General features: G+C 38.5%; 2 protein-coding genes across 5 annotated transcripts in view; one reads left to right on the top strand and one right to left on the bottom strand.

Moving 5' to 3' along the window:
- LOC124638691 (protein gustavus) overlaps positions 1-14,015 on the bottom strand; it is a 62,801-nt gene that overhangs the window by 21,022 nt on the left and 27,764 nt on the right. Inside the window, exon 1 of one of the 4 annotated variants that reach the window (XM_047175713.1) lies at positions 13,646-13,904. The exons of the other annotated variants lie outside the window; for them this stretch is intronic. The gene's annotated coding sequence lies outside the window, so the exon portion shown is untranslated. Of the gene's footprint in view, positions 1-13,645; positions 13,905-14,015 lie in introns of those variants that run through there. 4 annotated transcript variants of the gene reach the window in all.
- LOC124638692 (histone-lysine N-methyltransferase SETMAR-like) lies at positions 2,081-2,966 on the top strand. The gene has a single exon (XM_047175715.1). The coding sequence runs from the start codon at positions 2,083-2,085 to the stop codon at positions 2,896-2,898; it is 816 nt and encodes a 271-aa protein (XP_047031671.1). The 5' UTR covers positions 2,081-2,082; the 3' UTR covers positions 2,899-2,966.

Here is a 14,015-nt window from a genome sequence, read left to right as displayed (position 1 = left end):
ACATAGTAAATATTGAAAATGATATCGTCAACGTAAAGCAAATCAAAATATTGTTTATTCGACACAAAATTGCATTTTCTTTCGGGTTTATGCCTTTGTCACTAATTACTATAGATTTCATCACCATTACTTCATTGCTTATTTATTGTGTCCAAATGCTATATGTAACGAGGACCTTATTATCCGTATGATATACAGGATGACGCATCTAACTGTTGCTGCTACACAAAAGAAACTAAACAAATAATGACCGTAAGAAAATATGGTAGTGGCAGGAAAATCAATCAACAAACCCTTTTGCTTACGGTTACGTGCAAGTGAACAAAGGCAAACGAGGACTAAGATACATAAAAGATCAAACACATCCAACGTTATATTCCATATTTTTTGGATTAGTCGCTATTTGCTGTTGAAGCATTTTTTTCTGTTATAGTTACGACAGTTGGCACATTAAAAGCTTATACGTTAGAATCCACGGCAGCTGTTGGCTACGTACATTGCACATCATTCAATATGATCCACTATACTCTATAACCACTCCACTCACAGCAATAAATTGATCTCTAAACTAATCCGGATGCGATGGAAACGATTTCAAATAACCCTTTTAATCGTCGAATTGCGATTTCATCGCGTTTCAATCAAAATTTGTGACTCGGATACAGGAGTTGAGGGTCAGATGAATATTTTTAAAGCTACAAATTATGATCTATTCTATATGCATTGTATAAAACCGAACTAAAATTAACTAAAAAAACACGAACTGTTAGTGAATATCTTCGAACTGAGAGTTATCGTGGTGCCAGATAAAAATCAAACTCTTTCGACAATGCAGGAAATGACGGAACCGCTCATTCACTATTATTAAAGCAAAGATGAATAAAATATTTTCCCCTTGTTGTTATTCAGGATATTCAATTGTATTGAGCTTCTTAGGCGCCATCTATGCAATCCAAGAGTTTCTAATTTTACTACACGACTATTTCATAAAAAAATATTTTGATAGAAACCCAAGCAGTATTTTTTCAGAGAAAAACAGGAATTATTTGCACACACCTTTGCAATTTATTTCAGAACTTGATTCGGACTACCTGATTCATGTATTACGATACGACCAAAACCTTACGACATTCAGAATCAAGACATTTCAGGTGAGTTATGAGTTTTGTTCAGTTTCCTAATCCTTTATTTCCACAAAGAAATTCTGATAATTTACGAGCTTAAAATGTTTAAACACTAACCGTCTTACCACAAAAACTTTTTAACGTCAGTTTAAGACTTGTCTAAAAAAATGTCAAATTATGACGTTGACATATGGTTCATTTTGGAGCCACATTTTTTTTAGACAAGTGTAAAACAGTTGCTAAAGTTTTTGTAGTAAGGCCATAACAATACAAATCGCATGCATGTAAAGCGCTGTGAATTTCCGAGCGTTTCTTTGGTGCTTGGGTTGTTTCCGCGGCTCGGCTACAAAACGGGACGTGAATTCCCACCGGAATCTAGAAACGACCCTCTTGTTTTTTCATCACTACCGAAATATCATTGTTGCCTCGCTCCCCGTTGTTCTCGGCGTAATTTAGTTTATTGTACACAAGTCAGAAACTGAGAGGAGGCGCGTAGACAACAATTTCACATTTAAAAAAGATGAGGAAATTTTCAGGATAGCTACGAGGGCGGGTCAGTAAGTCCGTGACTTTTTGAATTTCTGACCTCTTTACTGAAAAAGCAACACTACTCCTGTCAACAGGCATCTGTCAGTTGACTCCTGTCAAAATTTGAACTTGCTGCGTTAGTTAGATTGTGTTTTACAGCTATCTAGATCAGACCACCCAGTAATCTGACGAAAAAATGGAAAAAAGTGAATTTCGTGTGCTCATTAAGCATTATTTTTTGCGAAAAAAAACCATTACCGAAACCAAGGCTAAGCTTGATAAATATTATGGGGACTCTGCACCATCGATTTCAATGGTAAAAAAGTGGTTTACTGAATTTCGTTGTGGCCGTACAAGCACTGAAGATGCCGAACGTCCTGGACGCCCAGTTGAAGTCTCTTCACCCGAAACAATCAAAAAAATTCACGGTATGGTGTTGGCCGACCGAAGATTGAAAGTGCAAGAGATTGTAGAAGCCATAGGGATCTCGCATGGCTCAGTGGTTTCAATTTTGAACGATCACTTGGGCATGAGAAAGCTTTCCGCAAGATGGGTGCCGCGTTTGCTCACAGTCGACCACAAACGCAATCGTGTAAGAACTTCACAGGAAGGTTTGGCGTTGTTTAATCGCAATATGGAGGAGTTTTTGCGCCGTTTTGTGACAGTGGACGAAACGTGGATCCATCACAACACACCAGAGACCAAACAACAGTCAAAACAGTGGGTTTCTAAGGGTGAATCGGCACCAAAGAAGGCCAAGGTGGGTTTGTCGGCCAATAAAGTTATGGCGACTGTTTTTTGGGATGCACGCGGGATAATCCACATTGACTACCTTCAAAAGGGAAGAACAATCAATGGGGAATATTATGCCACCTTATTGGACCGCTTCAATGACGATTTGAAAAAAAACCGACCTCATTTGGCCAAGAAAAAAGTTCTTTTCCACCAAGACAATGCAAGGGTGCACACATGTGCAGTTGCCATGGCAAAAATCAATGAATTGGGCTATGAATTGCTCCCTCATCCGCCCTATTCTCCAGATTTGGCTCCGAGTGACTACTTCTTGTTCCCAAACCTGAAGAAATGGCTTGGTGGAAAAAGATTTGACTCCAATGATGAAGTCATCTCGCAAACAAGGGCTTATTTTGAGGACCTCGACAAATCCTATTTTTTGGAAGGGATAAAAAAATTGGAGAAGCGTTGGACAAAGTGTATAGAGCTCAAGGGGGACTACGTTGAAAAATAAAATGATTTATTTATCAAAAAATCTGTGTTTTATTCCAAAAGTCACGGACTTATTGACCCGCCCTCGTACTTGTCTTTATCTAGATGAAAATGATATTAGTTACCTACTTTATTTTTAGTAAATCAAGTCAGACTTAAATATCATTCAGATGGCTTTAATGTTCAGAAGTTTAGGTACTGGGGCGAGAGATGAATGTTGTAGCAACTATTAAAGTAATCTGTGGTTGTAGTTTAAAATAGTGATACAAAAATGCTTGATTCTTATGTGCAGATTATTTAGAAGGACTTTGGCAAAACAATGCGTAGAATGGTGTAGAAGAAAAGGCGGAAAAGGTGTTCGCAAACGCAGCAATTCAACCAGTGTGAAAATGCACATTACATTACACACAAAGCCCAAATCGATAGCTTTGATGTTTATTGATATCGAAAATACACTAAATGCGACCAACACAATGAAATGATAGTTATAGTTATAATTTACGGCGCTGCTAGTACGAGCACTACATTTAAACATGTTCATGTTTTCTGAAGAGTCTGTTAGGTCCATCGGTTGGCTACAAGTTGTTCATGGGCACATTCAGATCGTGGTCTAAAGAAGCAAACATATCCCATTACAAGGCAACAGCATCATAAATCAAGTGTTATCCAAGCTACGATTTTATTTTCGTTACAGGCACAGAAATTAAGAAAACGATTTGAAAATTTCTTTCACTGTTGGAAGCATGCACAGGCTGTTTTTAACCGGATATGGGAAGAAGTACCAGGCCGCGGTTGGATGGTAGATTTTGCATAAACGACCTCAAATCAGTGAACAGCAGTCGCAAAATTTCATGCAACAAAAAATGTTTAATTTTGTTTCCTCGCGTAATCATTAGGTTCTTTAGCAGACGTTTGTTTCCAGCAGTTATGTTTGGAACATAAAGGTTCATACCTTCATAGTATGCAGTAGGTACGTACATAGCAGGTTAGGTACGTAATAAAAAAGCTAAATGCACGCGAAGCCGCCATTAGGAAATGGGCGCCGCCGCAGCGAACAGACGATAACGATTTCACTAGGCGGCCATAGTGAATGGAGAAAATTGCGCTTTTCAGCGAAATGAAAGCCCGCTACCGTTTCAGAATTCCTGCTAGATAAAAAAGATATTATAAATTTTCGGTTCCGCCTCTCTTTTGATATTTTGTGCATCCACGCTCGCAATAAATCCCCGAACTGCAACTAAAACTGAATATTTTTTATTGTTTTTATAAATCTCATGAGAGGATTTTATTACTGGTTCGCTCACGGATGAACGAATTGTCGAAATTTGAAACATTATTTGGAGTATTTTCGAATAAAAGTTCCAGCAAAATACCGCATATACGTGGCTTTTATTAAATCTGAAGCAATTGTTAATTTGTTCTTAATTACACTGAACAGTTTGGCTTCCACTGTACATTCAAGCTGATCTCTTGGCTTGCCAAACTACAATTACAGATGTAACGGCAGAGGCAGGTGTAACCGACTTGCTTACGCTTACAACTTAAGGACTCGGAAATTTTGCCTTTTAAAACCATGTTAAGCGTGAACTATGTAGTTCCGAATTATGCTGTCCCACTTTTACTGAACACACTACAACTTTTATAGGCTTATTCGTGCATGATGTTTATTAACTTAGTAATCCATCAAAAGGCGTTCAAGTGGGCCCAATCAAGGCGCTTTTTCCTAAAGCCTTTTAAAAATTATTTTCTTTTTGCTTTAGCACCATGGTAAATTAGGTATAGGTTTTTATAAGCGTAGATAGTTTTTTTACATTAATATCTAAGTACGCAAGGAAAATAGGTAAGCTAGTTTTTCTGACTATACCGGTCTGAATTTATAAATTGTACAGTTTCTTTTCAATACATTTATTTTTGCGGATATACCATCCCGCTTTTCCTACAATGTAGAAATTACAAGCAAGCAATATACTTTGGTATTTTATCCAATCGCTTATTATGTGGACTATTTCAAGCACAAGTTTTTAGGTATTTTTTTCACGTTACGTTCATAAACGTTAGAAGGTAATGTTTAACTATAATTACAATTCACGCTGACTATCAGTATACATACATAGAACATCTCTCATCTCGAAAAGAAATGTCTTAAAGGCCATAGGTTACATTTCATAGCACTTTAAACGCGTTACTTATACATTTCAGTCACAGTTCAGATGACGACAAGTTGGCTTCCTTAATTCCATTTAAACGTGTTTCCTTTCCTCTTCCGTTCGGTTTTCTACCCGTATCTGAGTTAGACCCAGCCACGTCTCGATTAAATGCGATCTGATTATATTACGTTAGTAAAAATCTCAGCTACATTCAGGGACTCTGGGACTTGACGTCTTCCTTGGATGCAGTTTGCTCACACCTTCAGGGATTTTATAGAAGACGGTATTGAATATCCTTTCAACGTTATAAATTGAATTACTTTCCATTGCACAATCACTAGAAATGTTAAATATAGTTATTAACTACGAACAAATATATCAAGCAAGCGTGCTTTATCATAATTTAGTATTGAGGTTACAACTATTACTAATGAAGCTTGTCATTAGTATTAATGGCCACTGAAGTCATTGGTGAAAAATATTTCACTTTGCGGTTGACAAGTTCATTTAGTTCCATTAAGTTTTGCGGTTTCCCTTGCTAAAATGTAAATGCGTATCTGTGTTAACTTGAGTAGCGAAGTTTTTCTAGGCGCAGACGAACAAATGACCGATCGGCGGAAGTTGGGCGACATTGTGCCTTCAACACCACAACTAGGAAGAGGAAGAGATGCGTCTTACGCAATAAAGGTCGTCGCGAATACGCAAAAAACTTACTTTGTTGACAAAATTCGTACGATCTCGTCCTCAAATCAGCATTAGCTGTCGATTTCTGTATAAATAAATATTTTAATCGTTGTTATCAATAGTATACGCACAGAGACTGAATTGTAAAGTGTTTTTTATAGTTGTCTATTTCAAAATGTTGTATTAGATATTTTCTTGGGTTTTCCCATTTTCAATTGACCATTTAGTCACAACTAATTAATTTATCAAACTAACAGTTGGGTGTATTGGCAGAGATCGTTAAAATTCAACACAAGTGTGTATTGCGTCGCGCCGTACGTTTATTCGACGCTTGTTTGTTTCTGTCAAGTTGGCTAACAATAGGCACAGTGTTCCCACTGAGGTTACAAACGAATTTCACATCTGTCGATAGAGGATTTGCCAAAAGCCGGGCTCTCTAACGAAGCGATGCTTGTTTGAAGCATCGAACGTGTATCCCGATTCGATTCGAGATTTTTATCAACATTCAGAGTTCTAAATCCCTTTTTAAGTAACAGATGTCTGGTTGTTCGATTATGGTTTTATTGTTTTCGTTTAAAATGGTAAGTGAAAATGGAAATTTTTGACTAACCGATTATATTATAATTGATCTTATTAGTTTATCAACAACGCACGCACACTGTGCATTAAGATAAACATTGTAAATTCTAATCAATTACGTACTTGCGATGCGTAATTATAAACACAAAGTCTTCAACTTCATGTTTCGCTTACTTATCGATTAAAGTTTGAGAAGCAAAGCGGTTTACTAGAACTTGCGAGTTGGAACGGTAACGTTGGATCGGGGGTCGATGAGGGATAGTTTCAAGTTCCGAGTGTGGATCGCGTACAAACATTAAAACTTGCCGTTAACCACTCGGAAACTGCAAAATTAACTATGTATAATGAGTGAGACGGTAGGACAGATAGACGTTAATCTAAGGCAGTGGTTCCCAAACTTATTTTGTCTACTGCCCACTTTGAGAATAAATATTTTTTTAGCGCCCCCCATTTTTTCACTTATTTAAAAACCACTATAACTTCGAATTAAATTAATTAATTATTGTGACCTATACCTGTTTATTAACGGAGAGTTCTAAAAGAAACTTTTACTATAACCCGCAACTTGAAACCTGAGCGCAGGTAGGTAACATACCGCGGCGCTTAGGTCTCAAGTTGACTCTTACAGTGGCGGCGTAGCATCGGGTGGGACCCGGGGCGGACTACCTATTGAGCACCCCCCAAAAAAACGACAAAATATGGTGCAATGTGGTCATTCATGGTGCTTTTTGCCTGGTTTAACATAAAGAAACCGGAGACAGATCACTGCAAACTTTTGAAGCGCTAGCGAAGCGAGCCCGTAATTTTTGAGTTTTGGGACATAATAGAACCCAAACATGTTTAACAAAAAACAGTCACAAGTGAAAAAGCCGCGAGCGCAGCGAGCGCGAAATTTTTGATTTTTTGAAGAGTAAAGTACCAAAACAAGTTAAAAAAAACCGCGCAAATTGTTTAGTTTTGGGGCACAAAAGTACCTCAACAAGTGTGAAAAAAAAACACTAACGAATTAATTTAAGTAAACCGGGAAAAAACATAAATAAACGAGAAAGAGAGGGGTGACAGCCGGACTGGCACCCCTCCAATGCCGCCTCGACGTCATGCCTTGTTTGCGCATGCACTGTTGTAGTTTTTTAGTTTAAAATTTGAATAATGAAGTGAACCTAGGCTTTACAGATTAGAATGGCACCCTCAGTGACTTGTCTCTTCTGCCCGTGCCATCCTGGTCGTACAACTTGAACCAGCCGACTGATACAGGAATTCACAATTCGGGTTATTTAACAAAAACTTGTTAAAACATGATAGATATCTACGAGTACTAATAACTATCAAAATGCGAAAGTGTGTCTGTTGCCTTTTTATTTGTTTGTTTGTATCTACTTTAATTACGAAACGGAGCGACCGATTGACATTGACATGATTTTTATGTTTTCTATATTCAGTAAAATAGGACAGATATATGAACTACGTGGAGAGAAATATAGAACCGAGTCTGAGCAATCTTGTAATTCATATTAGTTGATGTTCACAAGTCGTTGTCTAAGAGGCCTCCTAGCTAAATAAAATTACAAATCACCCCCCAGGCCTCTACACAACGCCCCTATTTTCTTTCTGGGTCTCTTACCGCCCCCCTTGAGACCTGCAGCGCCCACAAGGGGGCGTTATCGCCCACTTTGGGAAACACTGATCTAAGGCATGATAAACTTGGGATTCTATACACAAACACTCTTAGTGCGCCATGCATAATTTATTACTTGTCGGCAGTTACGTAGTATTGTTGCCTTGATACCGGTATCGAATATCTGCTAAGCATTGAGCCTTGAAATCGTATATATATACAATAATGAGATATATTCTCTTGTATATCAGTGCTAAAATGTCTAAATACAAGCTGTTGATCTGCATCCGTGCCATAGTCAAGGAGGTTAAAATTAAATACGTAAATAATCGATTTGAATTACGGTAGGTGGGAAAAAGCTAATATGCGCTGCTTTTTTTGATGTTGTAATTTCATGGTATTTCAGAATTTAGCCCACGGTTAAACACAAATCATAACAGAATTGCCCCGCGGCCACAGTGTGTGCGTGATGGCAGCTATGTGTGCGTAGACAGAGAAAACTAATGTCTACGTGTGTGCGTGAGTGTCGATGTGTGAGTGTCTTATCTACGACATGACAGCGCGAGCGCGCGAGCGAGCGAGACCGAGTGATACGCGATAGCAATCATTTTACCTAAAGTTTCGAAAATCACCTTCATTATTGTCATTAACTTCGTTTTACTTTACTTACTAATTTTTGAGCATAAATTTAACACAGATATCTTATTAACTACAGTAATAAGCAATACTAGTGCGCGAAAGAAAGTTCACTAACATGTTAACAGCTGATTGATAAAATGTTCGTTTTGCTTTATCTTTCAGCATAAAGTTTTCGCAGTGATTTAGTTTTTATTTTTGAATTAAATTGGTTAATAATTAGAAATTTTGCTTCCTTCTTAACGGTCTTAGGACCTTGGAACACGGAAATCTTATTAATGACGTAATACTAGTGCGCTAAAGGAAAGTTCACTGACCTGTTAACAGCTGATTGATAACATTTTCGGTTTGCTTTAACATTCAGCGTAAAGATTTCGTAGTAATTTTGTTTTTACTTTTCGATTAAATTGGTGAAAGATGTGTTAGTTAAGTGTAGGCACGAGGTGATTCTTTCGGCTCGTAGGTATTATTGGCGTGGTTAAGAAATCAACTTATTTACACTAATAAAATTGATTAAGCTGACTACGTATTTACAAAATGTACAAATAAATAAATTACCTAGTTTAGTTACCCGGAGGTACTGTTCAAAGCTGTCACCTTCACACTCTTGGCACAATCGAGCACGACGAAGTAGCTGGTTGTCCTTCAGCTAACATAACACTATCACATTCGTTTTTAATGTGTCGAAAGCACTAAGTTAACGGTCCTAGCACATAAGTCTGTCACATGACCAGCATGACCCTCCGTGATGAGGGTTCCCGGTCGGTAAACATTTCCCGGAACATAGGTAGGTATGTACGGCTGTCATTGCACATCCTTGGCAGTCGTAACGGGTAGTCAGAAGCCAGTAAGTCTGACACCAGTCTAACCAAGGGGTATCGGGTTGCCCGGGTAACTGGGTTGAGGAGGTCAGATAGGCAGTCGCTTCTTGTAAAGCACTGGTACTCAGCTGAATCCGGTTAGACTGGAAGCCGACCCCAACATGATTGGGAAAAGGCTCGGAGGATGGATGGCTGTTAGTACACTGTTGTCACTGATCGCATACAGGCGGACCATCGCCACCAACTCGTGTTCGTGTAGTTTTCCGTCATCTCGCACTTTGTACCTACACGTCGCGGAATTCAAAGCGCACGTACGCAGCAGCGGCGGCGACATCAAACACACTGCTTGCCGTCGGCGCTTGTTTGTTCCGGCTTCAAGGGCACGCGGGGAGCGGCGAGGCGAGTGTGTGGGAGTACTCGCACTGTGATTGGGTGAATTTGGGTAGGCTGGATGATCTACGATTTTTATTGAACGATCGTTGCGTATGCTTTGTGCATGTATCGTTTGCGTTTGTGTGAGTGCGCAGCGCGGTAGTAAGGCTAGTAACACACGCGCCGAATTAAAGTACGGCTGGGTTACACTGACGGATATACGTAAATAAGAAAAAAACATGAAAAAATTACCTACCCATTTTTTCGTTGATTTGGGTCGAGAATCATTAGCATATTTACGTCCTTGACTATGGCACGGATGCAAATCAACAGCTTGTATAGCAATATCATGATACTGCTAATATATTTCAATGTAAAGAGCAATCACTTAGCTACAGCGCATGTTAAAAAGGACTACAACTTAATAAGTTAAATGAGGTTCGCTTGAAAATCGTGGCCAGAATAAACTTGTTTCGCTTAACTTTGTTAGCGTGAATTTCACAATATCAAAGGAAAATAACAGCAAACAAGCCAGATCAGGTTAGTAACGGTTAGGTAAAAGTAAAAAAGTACGTGTGCGCCATAACAATAGGTAATATTTGACAAAACATCGGCTATTCTTACACAAATGGTGATTTGTACACGCGAATAAAATACCAGCAAACATTTCTCTTTGTTTACTGGAGAACGTCGATTTGGGAAAACAGAGCAGACGAATAATACGTACACGTAGGTGGTGCAAAATCTCTCTGGTGCCGTGAGCACACCCCCCTGTATTTGTTTCTTGTCACAGCGTACGTGGCCTCATTACTCGATACATTGTATGCTTTGCTGGCTGATATCCACCCGGTATGCGGACCTTACGCCTGCACAGTTTTAGGCAATGTTTAATATGCGTAAAACCTTGCTCATTCGACACCACAAGGTGAGACAGAAGGTAGCTTCTTTAAAAGATAAAAATCACGTCTTGCTCGAAAGAAAAATAATACAACTTGAAAACCACGAGATGTTTCAATGTCACGATGTATAAAAGAATGACCACTGAGTGCAATCAAACGTTATCAAACAAAGGCATGATTTATAGTTACAAACTTCATTATTTCATGTTTTATCAACGATCGCAAGACTTTCCTGTTTATTTAATGATGTTTTTCTTAACTTATAAAATATTAAGTGGAAAAATTAATGTCGATATGACTTGCTTGATTCGCAAACGAGTGGTGGGTGCAATGTGGCTCGATAAACATGTACAGTCAAATGAAAAAATACATCGATATCATTTATCCATGTCTTAAAAAAATATTTAAATATACTGGTGGCCAACAACCAGCCTAGAAATCACATATAGTGTTTATATTTTTTAAATTAATATTTCCAATTATAATAAAAACTAGCTTTCCGCCCGCGGCTTCGCCCGCGTGGAATTCGGTTCACCCCTCCCGCTGTGGGTTAGCAGCGGTGAGGGAGTGTCAGACTCTTACTGACTAAAATCGTCGTGTTCCGTCCTAGGCCTTTTATATACCAGGGCCGCGGTACCTCTTTCGAACAACCCGCAGCCGCGGCTGGCCCTGGCGCTACTGGGCCCCACTGATTTCAAAACAGACTAATTCGCGGCGAACCTTAACACCACGATACAGAAAAGCACAACGCCATCTATCGAGCTATCGGGAAGCTCGCGATTGAACAATGAGCTACAGGTTAAAGCGCGAGATATCATTGCACTTCTTACGTATCTTAAAAAAAACAACGTCACCACGTTTTAAAAAGCTATCATTCCACTTCTTATGTATTTTAAAAACACATCGTTACCACGTTTTAAAAACACCCAGCGCCATCTATCGCATACCTCAAGAACGAAATAACTTAACTAATACTTATACCAATTAGTAATTCGTTGAATTATAGTTAATTCAGGATAAGTAGATGTAAAAAAAACAGTTAAGACGATAAAACAAATCGTACGTCATCCCTCGGGAATTCCTCATTTTCGAGGATTCATTATCGTATCATTTAGCTTCTAAATTTATATGTTCATATTCGTTTGCAATATATAAGTAGATGTAAAAAAAAACAGTTTAGACGATTAAACAAATTGTACATCATCCCTCGGGAATTCCTCATTTTCGGGGATTCATTATCGTATCATTTAGCTTCTAAATTTACATGTTTATATTCGTTTGCAATATATTACCTTGTTTTAAACGACACACAGCGCCATCTACAATCCATCCATCAAGCAAACAATATTTTTGTTTTCCCTCGGGAATATCTATTTTTTTCGGGATAAAAAGTACCCTATTATTTAATCCGGACTTCTAACTTTACGTCTGCAAAATTTCAAAGCAATCGGTTCAGTAGTTACGGCGTGAAAGCGGAACAAACAAACAAACAAACAAACAAACTCACTTTCCGATTTATAATATTAGTAAGGATGGCCTTGAAACTCAACTATTTTGTGTATATATTTTTGACGTGACTGTACTGTTTCTCCATACACGATAATACCAAGGCTTTCCACTTTCGGATACTAACTACGCTTAGGTCGCGACACGGCATTCGTATTGATACACAAATTTTGGCTCACGATAATCTCTGGTAAGCGTACTGTATTTTACTTATTAAAGTAGGTTGAATGTATTATGTTTATGTCATATGACGTTCACTGCTGAACATAGGCCCATTATTTGTATATACCTAACATAAATACATAAAGATCATATTAAAATTTCAAAACAGTTAAGTGATATTTAAGCGTATACAAGTTAAATGACAACTTTCAAAACGTGTGCCAAACAAGAATTTCATTGCCGAAGTATTAATAAAAATATGCAAAATTAAGTTGAGAAGTGGTTTGTATAAAAACATGTCTTCATAGTACGTGGCGGATCGATAAAATTGGAAATAAAAACGTCACTACGGCCAGGCGAGCTGGGGTCACATACGACGTATAACATCCGCGCTGATAAGAGATAAGGGAAGCGGTCAACCCGTGCGTATATCTTGGATATGCCGTCTGTTATTACTTATTAGTACTGTTTACGACATCAGCTCATTGATAACGTTGTTGCTTTATGTATAGCGTAATAGAGTAAGAGTGACGGTAAACAAAGATCAACTTTTAATAGGTAACCCCCATTGCGTGCAGTGGGAAGATTTCTCGTTCGAACTACATTCTAATTGCTTAAAGCCTTTCAAAGTACTAAGTAGATGGTGGATCTATTTAGTTGTTTTATCTAGAAGGATGACACCTAATACTTCCAGGGTATCTTTATTGCTACCAAGTCTCCCCCACAGAATGCTAAAATGACCCACTTAGCAGGACGTCAATCTCAATCACCAAAGCGAACATTGGTGATCACGATGGAGTGTGTGTGATAGCCAATCCATTGGTATAATCCCCAATCAGTATTTTACGGTACTTTACGACTGTAGGCTGGCATAACCTTCCTCAGCAATGTCACAAAAAGGACCATAAGCGTGCAAAGCCGCAGGCGAACCAAAACTACATACAATAAACAACGATCATGGTACTTTTTAAATCACGAAAATTCGTTCAAGGCTTACAACTAGACTTGTAACGTTTGAATAAATCTTACAAGGAATAATTTAATACGTAATAAGTTTTAATGAAGCCTCTAAAATCGGCCCGGGAAAGTAAGATACGCCAAGTGGATATAAAAGTTAGGAGGGTCCAGCAATTGATACGGGATACGTTCGAAGAGATTGCTGAACCTAATAATATAGCACGTCCCTTTTAAAAAGTAAGTAGTGGCTCCTATCTCCGGATCAGCTATTTATATTCATAAAATTCTTGCTACTTTCGTTACCAAATGCTCAGCTATTAATACGCAAGCCCATAGAAAACATGGTGAATATATACTAGAAGTTTAACCAGTATACATAGGTTCTACTTACGTACAAAGACCGCCACGAAGCAAAACAATGCATATGAAGCCTAATTGTTTTTTAAACTGTACACAACGTCAACATACTCCAGTAGAAACAAGGCAACACTGCTCTGTGTGTTTCGATTCCATTATCAGCAACACCAAGAGATATCACAACAGAAAGTGATTCCACGATATGCACTGAACTATAAATAATGTTTATGTGTAGGTATATAAAGTGCAACACTAAATATTGTAAATACACGTGCTCGGTGCAACGCGCCGAAACCAACTGGGACGGGTGACGATCTATTATACCGGTGCGCGTGCACAGGCTCTCGGTCCATTTCCCCCACGCAACTCACTCCGTTAGATGTTTGCCGTATCGATAGTGTAGA

Source organism: Helicoverpa zea, chromosome 18, assembly GCF_022581195.2.
Source record: "Helicoverpa zea isolate HzStark_Cry1AcR chromosome 18, ilHelZeax1.1, whole genome shotgun sequence".
Lineage (NCBI taxonomy): Eukaryota > Metazoa > Arthropoda > Insecta > Lepidoptera > Noctuidae > Helicoverpa > Helicoverpa zea.
Note: the sequence above shows the minus strand (reverse complement) of the source record. Positions and strands in the feature narration are given on the sequence as shown.